A 19,156-nucleotide genomic window follows, 5' to 3' on the forward strand; every position below is an offset into this window, starting at 1 on the left:
GACTAATAGACTGTTGACACAGATAAATGACTTTTTAAGTAACAAGAAATTGCTCTGTATTGAACAGTGGTTTCCGCTTTTCAATTTTTCTGGCTTCCCTTTTCTTTGGCTTGTGCTTTGCCCCTTTAGTGGGCTCCCAGCTAATCATATCCACATCATCTGGCCCATGTCATTTTATCACTCCCACTTTAGTGAGTACCTGCTATTTCCTTCTTCCTTGCTTGGTTGCACTTCTCCCCACTTTCCCGTTACTGTTGCCTAAGCAACAAGTAGTTGAGGGTAGAGGCCCACTTTTTCATATTGCCTTCGAAGGAGGAGGAGAAGGTAAAAAGATCTGGGACTGTACAATAGTAGAATTATGCAAATTAATCCACCCAGTGACAATGGATTACAGCAGGCTCTATTGCAACTGACAGAAGGGGTTTAGAATGAGCTTCACGAGCTTCTTTAAATGGTTCTTGTCTCATAAATCACTGTGTTGATTCACACCACATTACAGACTTTTGAATGTGCAATTAATCAAATTGTTTTCTACTTTGTGCTGTTATCATACATTATTTATGCATAAAACATGTCTAATATCCACAGATATGTCCACAGAGCTCTGAATATGACCGCCTCTACCCCAATCAAATTCAACAAAATTGCGAAAAACAAAATTAGTCATGCTTTCAACAGATTCATGCCATCAAATTGCCAATACCCTCAATGTATATTTTCAGGAACACACACCGGAACATCTTCCAAATTTCCAAACAGCTGCAACAAAGCTTACACAGAAATCAAGATGCGCTGAAGCGTGGCTGTGCTGTATACAAAAATAGAGCCCTGCGCCTTGATTATAAAGCCCAAAGTGTGTATTTTAGATAAGATAAACATTCAAGTCACTATTGGTATGGTGTTGAGTTATCCATTAAATTCTCACACATTTGTTTTTATGGTTGGCCAGTCCCTTGACCTGTTTTGGGAGGGAATTGGACTGGAAAATATAGTTTTAAATGCAGATTTCCTTGTTGCTGACATAATTACCTCTGCCAGTAGGTTATTAATTTGGTTCTCTCTGCGTGTTTGTGTATCCGTGTTTGTTTTCAAGTTAATTTGAGAGTAAATAAACAGATTATCATCAAAATTGTAGGATATTTTTATCATATAAAATGAACAAATTGATTACATTCGGGGGTAATTACGTCAAAACTCAAAGAGATAAAGAAAAACTTAAAAAATGGATGACCATTTATACTCATTGATTTATTTAGTATTTTCCTCCCGAGGGTCACGGGGATGCTGGTCCCGATCCCAGCTAAATACAGGCAGTAGGCGGGGTATACGCTCCAAAATGCCAGACAATTGCAGGGCATTGACACACAGTCCATGGACAATTTAGGAGTGGTCAATTAGCCTATCTCGCATGTTTTGGGGGATGTAAAAGGAAATGGGAATACCCAGGAAAAACCCACAAAGGCACAGGGAGAGCATGCAATCTCCACACAGGAAGGCCTGAACCTACTAGGGATCAAAACCTTGATCCTTGATCACAGAACGTGATATCCTCTCAATAGCCACACCTGGATTATCCTATTCATTCATTTATTTAGTAATTTTCCAAACCACTTATCCGCACTAGGGTCACGGAGGGTGCTGGACACTTTCCCAGCCAATTATAAGGGCACCAGGCAGGAGACAGCGTGAATAGGTGGACAGCCAATGACAGTGGACTAGGAGACAGAGAACCATTCACATTCACACTGGTACCTAAGGGCAATTTAGAGTGTTGGATTATTTAATTTTAATTTATTGTATGCTGTAAGTGATAGGATGAGAAGCAAAAGGGTCAAAGGTCAGAAATATGGTGAAGCTGGTGGGCAAACCGATAGATAAATAATTAGAAAAATGTTTGTAACTGTTGCTGTTTAATGAGCTGACACAATTACTTTGCATGAATGTGAAAAGGAAAAACAGTATAAAAATAGATGGATGATTTTTATATTTAAAATGTATGCTTTCCTTGGATGAAATATTGACTTGTACAGGACACCATCCATGCTCGGTATGATACAATTCATTTTTGCACTACAGCAAATTACAAACACAATGTTTGCTACATTGATAAACTACTACCTCAATTATAATCACATTCCTCATCTGCTTCCATTGACAGTATGTGGGGATTTGTTTTTGTTGATTGTGTATTTGTAATGCATACACACTGTCAAGTCTACATAATGTTGCATATGAAGTGTTGTGAGAGGCTCACTTATCATAACATGTCATGAACATTCTCCTTAGCTCAAAATCGCTGACACTTTCCCCTGATTTATTGTGGTTGATCATTTTAAAAGGGCTTAACTAACATTGTTATAATGCCTATTGGACAAAAAAGTTCAGCTAGCACTGATGGAGATTTGTCTGCAGGTATTTGTTCAGGAACCATGCAGGTAATATCGACATATATTACCAGCTAATGGGGCAGCCTGACAGGATAAGTGATCATCACATTTGGCACAAATCATTTAAAGTGAGAATCTTAAGATCACAGCTAAACGTAAAACCCTGAGCAATTTGGTAACTGTTGAGTTATACCTTGTTTTTCAGCATTTTAAGAGGTTCTGACAATCATTTGTTACATAATGGGAAATAGGAATTTCAGTTGATGTCTAACAATGATGAATGTCCAATGAAACTTTACTGTTCTCTAAACTCTATTCTGAGAAGCCTAACTAGTAAATGGAATATAATGGACGGATGAAATGCAATCGTACAAACAGTGAGAGCCATAGCTGCAAAAGAGGGCTCAATTTTAGACATTTTCTTCTCTCTCTCTCCAGTAAGTATCATAAATAGTTGTCCTAAGACTGTTGTTCACATACTGTTACTTTGGATGAAGTTGGATCTTGTATGACACATTACTACAATAGCTTGTTGTGGCTTTAGTTTACAATCTCTTTCTATGTTGTTTACATGACATGCTTGTAGGGGGCAAATTTGTCAGTCAACGTGTAAGCTGAATTACAATGTTGTGCTTTAGTGTTACTTTCAGTTATTAGTGTCTGTTTGGGTAACTTGTCAGGAGCTTCACAGCGTCTTGACAGCAGGCAGGCGCTGGTCTGATGATGCAGAACATGCTGTGCGCCTTCGGGTGTAAATCTTCACAAAATAAAACAGCAAACACAGTGTTTGCCTCAATGATTCCCAACAACATGAAGGCTGCAGTCCTTGCTGAGGGAAAAACACAGGTGGTAAGAATACCAGGGTTAAAAGGGAGGGAGGAGCAGATAAAGTGAAGCTATAGGGAAGAGCGGGGAATTGTTAAGATTTCATAATGGCCCCATAACAACTTACAAAGACTCTCAAGATACAGCTATTCAACCTCGGCAACAGCTACCATCATCTTTGCCTCAGAAATCAAGACACTGTCAACCTCTTGAAACCCAAACGACCCCGGTGCCCACTGATATTGACTAGAACGAAGGGGGTGCACTTAGCACCAATGTCTGCCCATGTGATGGTGAAAAGGTCTGTGAGTGGACACTCATACGCACATTACCTGGAAAAAATATTAGGTGTACCCATGGACCAGCTGCGGATAAAAACAGATTTTATGGACACATGGAGGGGAATACAAAGAGGCTGCTGCATTGAAGGAAACCTTTTCAGCAAATCCTGTTGTCACTGCCTTGACTTTTGGAGATCTCTGGTTGTCTTGCTGCGTGATGAAGAGGAACTAGTGAAGGTCTTTCATGCTCCATGAATGTAATACCTGCTGAAAAGAAAGCTCACATACTGCGGGGAGAAGAAATCTTGGACGCCCCATGAAGACAAATATATTTTTTTGAAGGTAACATGCGGAAAAACGTTTTCAAGAGGAAAAAAAACAGGGTTAGTGCGAAAACATAGAGACAAACTATTAGCAAATCTGAAGGTTTTCCTTGTTGTGTACATGTGGTGTAAATTTTAAGCATCTCAGTAATAATATTAATTCATTCATTCAGTTTTTGAACCGCTTATCTTCACAAGAGTCGCGGGGGCGATTAGATTTCTTATTCCTTGTTACTTTCTAAAGAATACTACCTTGAGAATTAAAGTTTTGTTAGAGCACTCCATTCACTCCAAGACGTGACACATTCAACATTAAATCCTTGAATAAATGTTAAGCGCTAATGTTAATTCTACATAATGCTGCATAATTTCTTATAATTATTCTGAATACGTACACTGGAAGGGGGGAATTTCACCATAGAGTATTTTAATTATGAACTTTGGAATTCTACAGTAATCAAACACCTGTTTCATTTATTTCTATTGGGGTCCTTGAAAGTTTTCAGCAAATCATGTATACTTAGTACTACATCCCTGAAATCTTTATGTGTGGAAGGTTAAATTACATTCATCTGTAATGTTTGTAGCAAATTTTTGTTTCAATTCAGAAAGTCCATTCCAAAGCCCAATATTACTTCCTTTTTGTGAGTCATAAACGGAAACAAGAAGGCAGAAATACTGGCATTTACAAGGAAAATCACTTTTTTGTTTGTGAAATACACATTCTTAAAATTAACCATTTATCCATTTTCTATACAACTTACCCTCACTAGGGTCACGCATGCGAAAATGCCTTGAAAAAAAGCACGAACTAATGCATCTACGAGGGCCTCCCTAAAGAAATTAAATGTTGTCTGTTAAATCATCACTGGCTGCCTCATGGTGTAGGGATTCATTCACCTGATTTCAGTGCGGGCAGGCGTGGGCTCGATTCCAGCTGGTGGCGGTATGATTGTGAGTGCGTATGGTCATCTGTCTCTCTGTGTGCCCTTCGGCTGACTGGCGACCAGTCAAGGGTTTAGTCTGCTCTTCGCCCGAAATCAGCTGGGACAGGTTTCAGCAATCCTTACGAGGATGCGTGGTATGGAAGATGAATGAACGAATAAATGATCACTGCAGAAAATGTGTTAAATGTATGCTTTGTGTGACATGGTGGGAATGGAAAATGTATTGGGCAGTGATTCCCATGGATGTTGGGCCAGATTGTGAAACCGTCGAAAGTCACCATGCATAAAAGATAAACTTGTTCACCATAGTTTAACAGGATGAATGCAACTGCATGTAATAGGAAACTCAAGTAGGGGTGGTGGTAGTCTTTGGCATGTACTAATTGTATATACTCCTTTCTGGCCATGTTTGTTGGGCATCTTACCACATTTTGTTACAGTTCTTACAGCAAACAAGGGTATGTGGTAGCTGTTTTATCAGGTTAATAGCGGCACATCCCAGCGAGTGATGATGTACACCAGTGGTTCCCAAACTATTCCAGAAAGGGCCGCAGTGGGTGTGGGTTTTCGTGCCACCCTGTAAGAGGAAACATTTCCACCAATCTGGTATCCTAGAAGTGCAATCAGTGGATTGCAGTCAGGTGCTTCTTTTTTCAGCAGAAATCTCATTGGTTAAACTGTTTGTGTTGGATCGGTTGGAACAAACACCTGCACCCACAGCGGCCCTTGAGGACTTGGTTTGGAGATCTCTGATGTACACTGCGCATAATCAGAGAAGATGCTAAAAGCCTTCTAGCCTGCCATCTCTACAAAAATGCCTCAAAGTTGCCCATTTCGTTTTACAAGATATAACAGAACAGGAAAAGCGGGCCAGACCTTGATCAGTGCAAGAGGGACCACATCAGAAAGCGATGCGTAGGAGCCAATGTAATAGCATCCAAGGTAGACTGCAGGCTGAAACATTGTGCGCCTCCATATCTGAGCAGCCCTTTTGCCCTTACACCTTATTATGGATTTTGTGATGGACTGTAAGAAAACAGTCTGTATGGAAATGATTCAACTGCAGCAGTGAGGGAAAAAGAAGGAGTTTGTAAGAGGAAACAGAGGAATAGGACAATGTCATCCTCGATCTGATTGAGAATATGGAGATGCTTGGCGGTGCAAAAATGATCACGCTGAGGATGTTTGTGCTGATAGATACAATATCAGTATCCATTCTATTTCTCAGCCATATGCCGCTGAAGGACTCTTTTGTAGGATATCTCATCTCATTTTTCTTCCCCTAAGATTTGCAGACTATGAATCAAATGCAAAGTGGGTTTTGTGAATGTGAAGGACTTTTCATCTTAACTCGAGTGGGATTTTTAAAGTATTGTGTCTACAGATCCTTGGGGTCACAGCGCTCAACAATCACAATTGTCATCATCCCATATGAAACCATCCAAAAAAATTAAACTATATGTGAATCAACTATTCCCAAGAACCAAACCTCTGCTGGGGGAATGGCGATGCTAAAAATAATGATAATATTAATAATTATTGGATGGGCCTAGGGCTTCCTTTTGATGTGTGGGTCTTCTTTATTTCTGCCATCTTCATTTGACATTCTGATCAATATATCATGCCAACAAGAGGTCCTGAGGCCAATTAGTGGGGGACAGGTTGGCCCGGTTCCAAGCTGGTGTCACACACCATGTCAATAGTTGAGCTTGTCCTCCCTTGGGAACAATGGAAGGTAAGTGATTCTGTTGGCCATGTGTATGTGTGCAAGTGTTTTTTTTCCTACATCTACATGTATGATGTCTGCGTGGGTGTCTTTGCAAGTTTGTCCTCCAAGCTCCAGTAATTGTTGCAGAAATATGGTAATCAGCTCATCTTTCACGTCTTAAGAGCTGGACCACACCCCACTTTCATTGAATGCCACCTGCAATGTCAGACTTGCTCTTACATATCAAACAGAGAAAAGGGGAGAGGCTCATCTAAAGGCACAATTCTGTTTTGATGCATGATCCATTAGGGCCCTCCCTGGGTGTGTCAGGGTATTGCAAGGTTTAGAAATCATCCGGTTTTCTTTTTTGTGTGTTTTTACAGTATTTCACTGTTGCCAAATGTTGTATACCTCCAGGACAAATGCACTAAATGTGACATTGGCATTCTGGACTCCATATTAGATGCATCGATAATACCGTTGCCAAACTCTAATTTATTCATTCATTCAATTTTCTGAACCACTTTATCCTCAATAGGGTGGTGGGGGTGCTGGAGCCTATCCCAGATGACTTCGGGCCAGAGGCGGGGGACACCCATAATCGGTGCCCAGCTGATCGTAGGGCACGAGGAGACGGACAACCATTCAATCTCACACTCGTAAGTAAGAGGAATTTAGAGTGTCCAATCAAGCCTACCATGCATGTTTTTGTGAATGTGGGAGGAAACCAGAGTACCCAGAGAAAACCCACGCCAGTGAGAACATGCAAACTCCACACAGGTGGACCGACCTAGATTTGAACCCAGGACCTCAAAGCTGTGAGGCCGCTAACCACTCAATCCGCCGGACCGCCAACTCTCATTTAAATTATATTAATTATAAATTAAATGTGTTTTTTAATCTATGTCAGGGCTCATAATAGATGGATCTCATTAGTTGGTGTGTAAGTGTACCTACTTTTAAGGCATTGAGCATAATCTGTGACTGTGTGTATCATAACATCTCTCAAATGCACAAATGTGCACGCAGAAAGACTCACTCAGGGCAGTGACGCAGTCACCCTCGCTAGGCTCTATGATCAAGTTAATTAGAGTAGTTGAGAAATCAGTACTTGCGGCACGATTTGTAACCCGGAAGCCAGGTACTTTAAATATTAATCAGACATTACACTAATTAATCTTCTCTTCAGCAGCTACACTGGAAATTGATTTTGAGTGAACATGTTCATACACGACACCAAAGGCCTGGCTCGTGGAGAGAAAATACTCAAGAAATATTGTATGTGAGGGTGCATGTGAACATTAACGTTCCAGCGTTAACAATCACGTTTTTAACAGGCCGTTGCGGATGTAATGCACACAACTCAGTACGTACTGGCTGTTCGCTGCACACAATACTTCAAAGAAATACGCTCACCACTGGAAATGACCACGTATATACATTTTGGTGCAAGGCTTTGTGTGAAGGCAGATGGTATTAGAAAGTTGAAGAAAAATAACATAATGCAATCTGCTTGTTTTAAAAAGCGTGTCTAACCAGTTATGTCATGACAAATTATGCTGTAGGCTAAAAAAGCTTATTATTAAAGCTTTGGCATCCAAGCTGCTTTGCATGTCAGTTCAGGCCAAACCAAAGAATCCTTTCTTAACCCGGGGGAATCCGTTGAAGAAATTCAAATCATGAATCATACAAGCCTTGGGCTCCTACATAAAATCACTAATTTGCTGTCTTTTTCCCAAGACTTTAAAAGGTTGGAAGTTTGATGCCACAAGCCACGGAAGGAATTGGCATTCATCTACTAAATATTTGTTGCAGTAAAGACCTTCTTCAAGTAGTCTTCAAAAGAACCTTCTACTATGGAAGAGAAGCTGAAGATCTAACTCTCACTTGTATGTGGCTTCACTTCCTCGATACTGGACGTCCTAAATGCATATTACTTCCTACTCAGGTGCTCAACGCCTACCGCACAAGTATACACACTATCGTATCTGTGTCGTTATAAAGCTCAAAAGTCCTACAAGTCTAAGGTTCACTGTTACATGCTTTTCATCGCATAAACTTGCTGTTTTGGGGACATGAGTAAAAAAAAGCAAACTCGAGAAGGTAAGATGTTTTATCTTGGACATGCTTATACAGGAATAACTTTCAGAGAGCAGTTAAAGAAAAAGTGTATAACTGCAGCCATGTAAATGTTTTGGGGTTGATAGCGTGAACTGAAAGCGTGCAATATTTATTATAGGTAAGCTGAATGTGCAAACAGGGAGTGGTTCATGCATGCAAAATCATTTATTAATTAATGGAAGCAGTTCTGTAAACATAAATTCTTTTGTGGACGGGACTAGAATAAAGTGTAATTGCACATCTGCTACAGTAGGTAGCAGTGGCTCTCACGTTGTTGCAATAGTGTCCGTTTGTTTATTATATATTTTTTGTATCGTAGGTGAAATGAAGTTTGTGAAATTGGACATCCATTTACTCAGTAATCATGTCTTCCATTGCCAAAGGTAAATTGGAGTCATAATAATTATTTTCCGTGTGCTGTGGGTTCAAATAATTGAGTTTGACTTTGGATTGTGCTGCTCTTCAAATGTTTTCTGAATTCAGAATTAGCTTTGGGTAAATAAAAATGCCTACAAATGTCAATTAAACACATGCATAGGAAAATCAATTACTCTATTTTTTTCAAAATTGATTTTCTAGATGACGTTTTTGCATATGCACTTCCCAAGACCTTGACCAAAGTTTCATCACCTGCAACTGTCATACTCTACTCTTCATGCGCGAATCAAATTAGAAGGATCCTTGGAAAAATGAAAGGTAATGTTAGCTGAAATGCTGATAGTTTAGATGCATTCTTAAAAGCAAAAGAAAACACCTTGTATAAATGACTTTCATGTCAAACTAGGTTGCACAAAGTAAAAAAAGGATTCTAATAGCGCGTTTCTTTGACCTCCAATAATGGTGAAAATAATATTTAAGCAAGAAAAAATGACTCGTGCATCCAGCATATAAACATTGATGTGCTCAAAAGAGATAGAAAGTATAGCTATGCAAATAGACAGTTTGTAGTTTCAGTTTCTGCGGAAGCCCAGTCCATTAAAGATACTCATGTTTGATTGAATAAAATAATACGTACAAGCATACAAAAATTTTAATAGAATATAAGAATTATCAGGTGGTTGTCTACTTCCAGGAAGAAATGTCTATTTTTTACATTTTCCCTTCTTATTACTCATTACAAAATAGACATTTCTTTTTTTTAAATTTTATTAACTAAAATTAACTGCGATCGGCTGGCCACCGATACAGGGTGTCCCCCGTCTCTTGTCCGGAGTCAGCTGGGATAGGCTCTAACACCCCCCATGACCCTAGTGAGGATAAAGCGGTGCAGAAAATGAGATGAGAGGATCTTGTATTTTGTTATCTTATCACTTAATAATGTGTGCATCTCGAAATTCCTGCTGTGTTTCTTGTAGGTCATTTACAAACAGGCACACACAAACACAAGCTGTATCATGACAGATAATCATTAAACAATGTTTGTCCTTAGTTCAGTTGGAAAGCTGCTCCTTTGTTTTTCTTGATCCCAGACCAACTAGGATGATATTCAATTTAAAAAAAAGATTTAGTACATTATGATTTATGATCACTTCTCGCCTATGTATATATTTAAAATGAAATATGCTCCTCTTTGTTCATGCAGTTTTTTTCTATTTTTTTCTCTCTGCATAGGAGTCGGGGCCTTCAAGGCCTTCTCTGCTGGCCTAAAAAAAATTCTGAATCACAGACTGATGTTCATTATATTTTGGAGAACTGATTGTGAAGGCCTTGAGGCAGATTTCTGACCCTGGCAACAAATAATGGCTGAAATGTGATTGGTTAAGCGCTTCAATATGACAACACACATCTGGAAGCAGTGCAACCAGGGGGAAAGGCAATGAAAGGAAGCTAACAGACAATTTGGAATTATTTAATAAGTATTCATGGACAAAATATAATTAACATCAGTCTGTGATTCAGATATTTCTTAGGCCAGCAGAGAAGACCTTGAAGGCCCTGACGGCACACCACTGCAATAACAGTTATTGTATAATTTGTATAAATTCTCATACAATTGTTTACTATGCCATCCATAGTAAACAATTATATGGAAATTTTGACCTAAAAATATTAAAATACCACTAGATTCAGCACATAGAATGAAGAATCGATGATGAGTGCAGATGCTCATTCAAAGTGCTTTTAAAAAAGCACCACAAAATATTGTAAATATCTTTTAATAATTTATCAAACCATCAAAGTATCATTTTGAAAACTGCAAGTAGGGCAACCTTAAACTGGAGTTGAACTATCCAAACTGATGTCTAAAAGTAATTAGATTGCTTCTCAGGCCAATTGACATTTGTATTCAAAAATTGTTAGTTACCAGGTTTACCTGCTAATTTCTTACCACCACTGTTTTCATCACTTCAGTGCACATGCCACAGGAAGCACTAAGGGATGAAGAGCACTACAAAGGAAATCATCAGCCTCGTCCAATTGAACCATCACTCTCTGGCTTCTTTACGCGAGTTTGGCAGTTGCTATTCCACAAGCCCATTTGGACCCATGAGAATCATGACCATGATAATGTCCGTTTCATTAACGTAAACTTCAGTGCCTGGCACTTTGCAGGTGGTGACTTGCTGTGGGTTGCCATACGAATCTTTCAAGCGATTCAATTACATTTTGGGAAACTAGTTTGTCCTATACCAGGTGGCCCAACATGATGTGGCGGATGAAATCAAAAAGGTTTGTGACTTAATTCATTTTTTCCAATAAGTGATAGACTACACAGCTCTCCATACAAACTTTATGGTTTTTTTTTAAGTTTTGACACAGAATATACTCATTGATTATTTGTTCCATGTTCTATCTATCTCATCAGAAAGTGGTGGCTGGCTCTCATGACTGGAGGTCATGCAAGGTCAGTCTACTGGTGCCAATAATCATACTAACTTACATTTTGATGGTTGAACTTCCAAAGCATGTGGAGAAACCGACAGCGAATGTCAATGGAACAACGAGGCATGTCAGTGTACTGGAAGGCCTGATCATCGCATCATTTGGGCTCCCGGCTGCTAACGCGCGGAGATTTGTCTTCCTAATGAGCAAAAACCTCATTTTTCAACCAAGGGCTTAACGTCAAAAAAGCCATGGATAACCAGCGGGTCAGCAGCAAGCTGGGCTTCATGAATGACGTGAGGAATGAAATGTGGCTTCTGTCTCGCTTTATTGAGTTCATGGAGGTGTTTGAGAGAAGAATCCGGGTGGTGTTAAGAATCACTCATCTAGATCGCTGTTCCCCCCACAAATATGTCGGTGTTTTAGACGCTATTAATATTCTGCTGTCAGATGAAGACAGTCCATTTATTTCAGTTCTAGCTATAGACCTGGAAATTATCATACAAAAGGTTAACTCTGCAGATAGCTGCTTTTGCAAAGATGACAGGGCTTATGCAATGTTAGAGCGAATTGTTACTCTAGCCTTCACTGTTCCACCCCTTTGTGAAGATTCAAAGCTTAGTTTATTCCACAGCTTGGCCAGCAATTCAGAAAACCTTGAAGACAGAAGAATGAGTGAAGATAAACTGCAGCCGTTCAAAAAGACTCTTCACTAGATTTATCGTCAGTGGTTTTATTGGAGACAATCAGGGCGTCCCCCCTGCTTGTTTAGAACCAAAAGAAAATAGTTATGCTATTAAAAAAATATATATTATTGCACATCTTGGAACGGGACTAGTGCGCATACCACAATGTTCAAACGATGGGTTGGTGATAATAAAGATAACTATCACTATTTGATGGGTTAGTTCCAACTAGCTGGCAGTTATATGAACATTCCTGTTCTTATGGAGTTTATTTCATTGACATGTTGATGTCAACTCTGGGATGAGAAAACAAAACAAAAGAAATTATCAAAATGCCTTTTAATATTCAATCATCTGTCCAGTTGACAATAATAGCTGTTACACCCAACTGCAAAACATAATTTTATACAAGTGTAAATTGAACACATTATTTCAATTGGTTGATTAATAGATGCCATTTTGATTGACTATAAAACAGCCAAGGTCACTTTGGAAATGTATTCATATATTTATACATACATATATATATATGTAGATATATGTTTTGTATGTATATATAAGTAAGTATATATATATATATATATATATATATATACATATACATATATGTATATACATACATACATATATATATATATATATATATATATATATACATATACATATATGTATATACATACATATATATATATATATATATATATATATATATATATATGTGTATGTGTGTGTGTGTATATATACATTTGTGTATAGATATTGGACTGACCAAAAGGGATGCATGGAATTTCTGAACTATAAGTCACTTTTTTTCATAGTTGACAATGGATTTTGGTAGTGATATTTGGTAAGAATGTTTTTTGTGTGTCTGTTCGGTTATTGTTCTCTGAATAACTGTTAATGTCATGTTAACAGATGCCATATTCAGCTTGTTCTTGTCCAATTTCTTTTTTTACTAGAATATATAATTTTTAAGCCACTTGATGGTTAGGGTTTCATTCGTCTGAGTTCGGTGCGGGCAAGATTGGGATCGATGCCCACTCAGTGATGCTACATTTGTGACTGTGAATGGTTGTCTGCCTCTCTCTTTTTCTGTGTAAGGGTGATTGGCAACCAATCTAGGGTGTAGTCTGCCTTTCACCCAAAAGTTATCTGGGATAGGCTCTGGCAACCCTTGCGAGGATGCACTGTATGGATGATGAATGGATGTATAATTTTAGTTTTTGGTTTTTTAGCAAATAAAATTCAGCCCCTGAAATGTGACTTATAATCCAGTGTATGTGTTTTGTTTCCTGATTAGCAGATTTTGGCTGAGGTAATTAACAATTGGAAAATACGGCACAGCAAAGCCTTGAATAACAAAATTAAAATGTTTTGTTCACCGTTGTTAAACCAACTTCAGCCTACTTGCGTCCTAATGACTCAGCCAGTTTCTTCAGCCTTTTCTTCAACTCAAGAGGAAACTTCTCATAGCACTTTTTACAAACAGGCTTCATGTCAAATTCAACAAACTTGTTCCTGCAAAAAGAGGCAGCATAATCAAACTCCACTTACTATATTATTATTCAGCTTACTCTTGTATTAAATGGCTGTTTGTTCAACATTACTAGACTTAAAGCTTTGTTCATTAACATCTACATGTAGTAGTCCCCTTGTGGCATTCTGACTTTAAAAACATTAAAACAATAAATAAAATAGCCTAGATCAGATTGAGATATAATATTTTGCAGTCCCACTCAAGTAAAAATGATTAAATTCTGCCTTCTTTCATAAAAAGCATACATATTCCACCATTAGCTGCCTCGTAAATGCTTTATTTATTGATCCTATAGGATCTCAATTTGCATGACAACCATGCTGTAGTAATTAATATACTGTAGGAAGGAGTAGTTGCTATCCCTTGCCAGTCTCACCTCCTCCTGGCCCCACATGCTATACGTTTTAAGAGGTTCTATAATGTTTCATCAGTCATAGCACTACATGAATAGTAGTCATTTTTATAGCCAAAATGATTTTCTGTCATTTTAATGGTAATTATATCCATAGGTCCCTCTTTCTGCACCCAGAGAGAAGACTAAGATTGTGCTGTCAAATCCCCATTTTTCTTTACTGCCAAACTGAATGAAAACCCCAATGAATCATTTTTTATGATTACCTGCATTCCCACCAAATATCCCTGACTTCAAATCACGACAGAGCAGAGGATGCATTCCGAAGATTTCAGTCTGTCTTTTAACTATGATTGGTTGAGTAGCAGGAATTGATGTTTCAAAACAAGATTACTTTTTCATGGGCTTCAACCAAATAAGGTCGGTTTTGAATATTCAGGCATACTCAAAGGCAAAACCATGAGGTCTTGTAAAATTTAAAGGCAAAACAAGAGCTTTAAAGAACAATTCCACCTGTGGGCATTGCTAACTTTAACCGTAATCGGTTTGAGAAAGCCCTCAGTGGACGCAGATCTATATCACTTAAAGACTACAACCACAATACTGTAAAATAATACAAAAACTCTCCATTATTATATCTACGGAGGGTTGATAAAGCTCTTGGGTTGGATTTACAGTACGCATTTTGCCTACGTAGATTTAACACATGGTTTTGCCAGTGAATGTATTCTAAATACACTAACACTCGCATATTTAATGTGGGTGGAATATTAGTGCTGTTAGTAAGGGTAATTCAATAATACAGTTTTTTTTTGCCGCCTACACTCGCGGGGCATAGGTTTTCTGGCTTTTCACTATTCAGTTAATTGGGAAAGAGTCTCAAAACAGGTTTTGAATTCACTTCTGCATTTTGAACAGTCAAATCCCAAGTAAGTTTTTGCATATGTTGCCACTAATAGCCTGCATAGTCCACTTTACTATTACGATTTGCCATATTCTCTGTATTCCCACAAAAACGAGATAAGCTGCACATGCAGACATGTATAGTCATGCCAAAGCAAATAAAGACAAACTACACCAAGCAGTAGAATAGATGGCAACTGGTAAACAATAACTACTGAGAAGCAGCAGGTTATTTCTTGCACTCTTTGGCGTAGCGCTCACGGCGGGCCAGACGGCGTTTCAGCTCCTCAGGCATACACTCATAGCAACGCTTACAAACTGGCTTAAGATCTATTTCAACAAACTTATCTCTGTGTTACAAAGGCGCACACCCCACAGGATGCATGGAGAGAACGAGAGAAAAAGAACAAAGAAAAGGGAGCAAAGTGAGGAGACAACATTGGTGGAGAGCAGAATAGTACTCTGATGAGTTAGTAGCCTGCTAGTTAAATTAGTCGGATTGCTTACTTGAGGGTGAGCTTTGCGTTACAAGTGGAGCATGAGAAACAGCTGACACACCAGGCCTTGTTGAGAGCGGATACAACTGTGGGGCAGGAGAAGTACATAAGGAACCAGTTTGAAAAAGCCTCTAAAGATTCACCTAGGCATGAGTTTTATATTTATCATTTATACTTTTGTTGCCAGACCAGTCTAATAAAATATTTTGTCAAATAAATGCCATCTATGTTGGAGATGGATCATAGTTACACACACTGGGTCAAATTTTACTGTACAGGTGTACATGTAGGAATATATAATGTGTGGAATATTTACAAATAGGTTCTATTATCAGATATATTCGGATTACAGTCACTTCAATGACCTAATTCAAGAAATAACATCATTTTGCAAGATTTTACATCTACACATACCATCGCCCTCAATCACACGATTGCAGTGGTAGCAGACGTCACCAAACAGCTGAAAAAAACATTATATTAGAGGAAAGTGGCCACACAGATAATTCAAATTAGTAAAGGAATAAAAACATTTTAGATTTGATCATTTCTTCATACCTGATTATAATGTGTTTCACAGTAAGCCAAGCCTTTCCTCTCATAGTGACGATGGCCAAGGAATGGCTTCTCACACTTGGCACATACAAAATGCTGCGAGGACAAAAAAAGAGATGACCTACAATATCTCAAAAAATGAGCCAAGTTTAGACTAAACTGAAAAGACAAATTATACACATTTAAAACTAGGAGGAGGGCAAGTCTTGGCCTTGCTCACACACCTCAACATGCCACTGCTTGCCCATGGCATTGACAACACGCCCCTCGATGGGTCTCCTACACGCACCACAGATAGGCACGCCCATCTTGTCATGGCAGGGCAAACAGAAAAGCTCGCCTTTCAGTTCCCTGGCTTCGGATGTGAGTTCCTTCCTGTGGCCATTGGAGTACAGTCGTCAATATGTACCCTATATAGTCGAGACAAGACGACAGATAGCCTTAAATGAAAGTACTCACCCACAATTGTTGCAGTTGAAGTGGTCTGGGTGGTAAGGATCATTCTTAAAGATAAGCGGGTGCTCTTCAATGATGGCATGGCATTTCTGGCAGATGTATTTGCCCAGGCCACGGGCCTTCTCCCGGTTATGGCATGGGCGACACAAGTGCCTGAAATATGAAGACCATTTAGTGTTTGTCGAGGCAGAACACATTAGGAGAAATAATGATATGTTTTGACTGCAGCCACCATATTTATTGGTTAATATTCTTCTGGTTCACCTGTTATATAAAACCTCTTGTTATGGCGACTGTCAAAATGTGTTTTTATGATGGGACACACCTGCCAGCATTTTTGACAAAGCCTACATCAGCCAGCACAGCCTGGCAGATGTCACAGCAGAAGCAGTCAGGATGCCAACTGTTGTTCATGGCCTTAATAACGCGGCCAATGATGAATTCACCTGAAAAAGATCCCAAAGTAATAGATTCGGTTTAGACAAGAATTCTATACCAATTTTGCAGCAGAGCATTTCTTTCGGTTACGTTTTCTGCTGCGTTATTAAGGGAACTGAATTGACTGATTTAAACAAGAATAGAGAAGGAAATTTTAAGCCTTCCCTATAAAAATTAATAATGTACAAGAAAGTGCACATATGAAGCATTAGTTATTTATAATCCCCTATAACATGATATATGATGTAAAATGTTCGGGCACCCCTGACCAAAAGATGTCAAAAGAAATGTCTAGAAGCTGTTAATTTAGCAAAAGGAAGTTATATTGAATTTGCATTTTGATTCAATTTTATTTTCTGTTTGGAATGGCTTAATTTTTGCACCTGCAGAATTTGTCTTGATGCATTATATTACTCAGCTCATCATTTTTTTTATACATACAGTATATAAATTATGTTGTTGAGGCAATGATTTATAAATGAAAATAATGGAAATTGAGGTGCTCCAACTTTCATATCCCACTGTATATAACATATTACAAAACTCATATTCAGCTAATGAATCAGTTAAAGATATAGTTCAATTTCGATTAATGTCTGATGAGTATGAATTTGTTTATTATGTATTGTTTGCATTGTGTTGTGTAAGAGAAGAAACATCACCTAAAAACAAAAATAGTTGTGATCGATCAATAGAAAAAAAATCTAACCTCATACTTCTACTTTCAAACTATATCTCATTAATTTGATGTAATCTGTAAGGAGTATTTGAAGTTCTTTTGTTTTTGTGTCACTTCTTTTATTTGGGCTACTAAGACATCACACTTTAAACTACCGTGACACTCACCACATTGCCGACAGCAGGGAGCAAAGAGCATCTGAAAGTCGTGTTCACAGTATTTTCTGCCTTCAAACTGCAAAGCAAAAGAGATTGATTGGAGAAAGCACATTTAAATCACAAATGCATGCTAGTTACATTAGTTAAAATTAAGTAGTACCTCATAGAAGAGTCCATCCGGAAACTGTTGAAAACACTGGGCACAAACGAAGCACTGTTCATGGTACAACTCTCCATTACTGTTGACAATCTTTTCTGTGGGTGCAAATCCACTCTTACATCGTTCACAGGCTGCACTGGCCAGTGCATTGGCGATGCTGTTACATAGAAAAAAAAAGCACCAATTTATTTATTTTCTCATACAATTCCAATATGGTCTTTACTGCGTTTCTTCCACGCGTGTTATTATTTAGACGAGGCTAGAGCCAGAGCATAAAAAACTAAATTGCTTACTACAAACCCAACCCCTAATTTGAGTTTGATTTATTTAATAAGCTAATATGGTAAGGAAAGGAGGCACAGATTCGTCATACGGATTGGAAAGAGTAATTACTCATCACTACATTGTTATACTCAATGCAAACGATGACTAATTTAGCATGCTGACTAATGTCTGCCAAGAAATAAACCCAGACATTGATTTATATAATTGCACGTTTGCTTTCAAAATCAGTGAAAATGTGTAAATTTTAGTACAAGTTAAGCGTTGTTAGATCGCGTGTTTATTTTGTTTGTTTTTGCAATGGCGTTAGCTTTAGCTCGCTAGCGCTTCGAGTTAGCGCTAACTCCTACTAAATTAGCTGGAATAAACGCAGGTTATGTAAACTATGTTGATATTAATGTTAACACTCACCTGCCCGTCATACCGACCACCCCTAGCATGACCTGTTGAAATCCGAAATTGTAGAAAAAAGGATGGTATTTCGTCAAAGCTCCTGTTGAGTTCCGCTTTCTAGGGCGTGTCCTCAAAGTACGTGAAGAGACTTGCCCACTAACAGACCCAAAGAACAACACTCCTCCACAAATTGGGGTCGAAAGTTCAATCTCGACCGATAGAATCGAGATTTCAATTTTCTTAGCAGAGTGGATAATTATAAAGTTGTGGAGGTATATACAAGAAATGTTGTATTTTGGGGGCACACCTTTTTTTCTTCCTTACTTGCACCATTCATCGAATAACAGCAACAAAAATATCTGGATGTATCAAATATTGATCTAATAATGTATTAATTGAATTGAATGCTTTTATTGTCATTATCTCATCTGATCTCATTTTCTGAACTGCTTTATCCTCATTAGGGTCGCGGGGGTGCTGGAGCCTATCCCAGTTGACTCCGGAGGCGGGGTACACCCTGAATCGGTGGCCAGTCGATCGCAAGGCACAAGAAGATGGACAACTATGCATCCTCACCCATGCCTAGGGGCAATTTAGTGTCTAATCAGCCTATCACAAATGTTTTTGGAATGTGGGAGGAAACCC

At 38.5% G+C, this 19,156-nt stretch overlaps 2 protein-coding genes across 3 annotated transcripts; one reads left to right on the top strand and one right to left on the bottom strand.

The window, feature by feature from the left end:
- Positions 1-8,956: 8,956 nt before the first annotated feature.
- nkpd1 (NTPase, KAP family P-loop domain containing 1) lies at positions 8,957-12,213 on the top strand. The gene is given in 6 exon segments (XM_077626549.1): positions 8,957-8,975; positions 9,172-9,288; positions 10,945-11,209; positions 11,211-11,262; positions 11,399-11,635; positions 11,637-12,213. Coding segments are annotated over 6 exon segments (1,185 nt in total). The 3' UTR covers positions 12,132-12,213.
- A 588-nt stretch (positions 12,214-12,801) lies between these two features.
- lims1 (LIM and senescent cell antigen-like domains 1) lies at positions 12,802-18,680 on the bottom strand. 2 transcript variants are annotated; one of them, XM_077587366.1, is made up of 10 exons: positions 18,530-18,680; positions 17,837-17,993; positions 17,686-17,752; positions 16,727-16,847; positions 16,405-16,554; positions 16,170-16,320; positions 15,949-16,041; positions 15,805-15,853; positions 15,401-15,476; positions 12,802-15,243 (listed from the first exon to the last, which is right to left on the bottom strand). In XM_077587366.1, exons 1-10 carry the CDS (start codon positions 18,556-18,558, stop codon positions 15,123-15,125), a joined length of 1,014 nt encoding a protein of 337 aa, XP_077443492.1. In that variant the 5' UTR covers positions 18,559-18,680; the 3' UTR covers positions 12,802-15,122. The 2 variants fall into 2 exon arrangements, with proteins under 2 accessions (XP_077443492.1, XP_077443502.1); XM_077587376.1 differs by having other exon boundaries at positions 12,804-13,619.
- Between the last annotated feature and the right edge of the window lie 476 nt (positions 18,681-19,156).

The sequence above is a fragment of the Stigmatopora argus genome, chromosome 2 (assembly GCF_051989625.1).
Source record: "Stigmatopora argus isolate UIUO_Sarg chromosome 2, RoL_Sarg_1.0, whole genome shotgun sequence".
Lineage (NCBI taxonomy): Eukaryota > Metazoa > Chordata > Actinopteri > Syngnathiformes > Syngnathidae > Stigmatopora > Stigmatopora argus.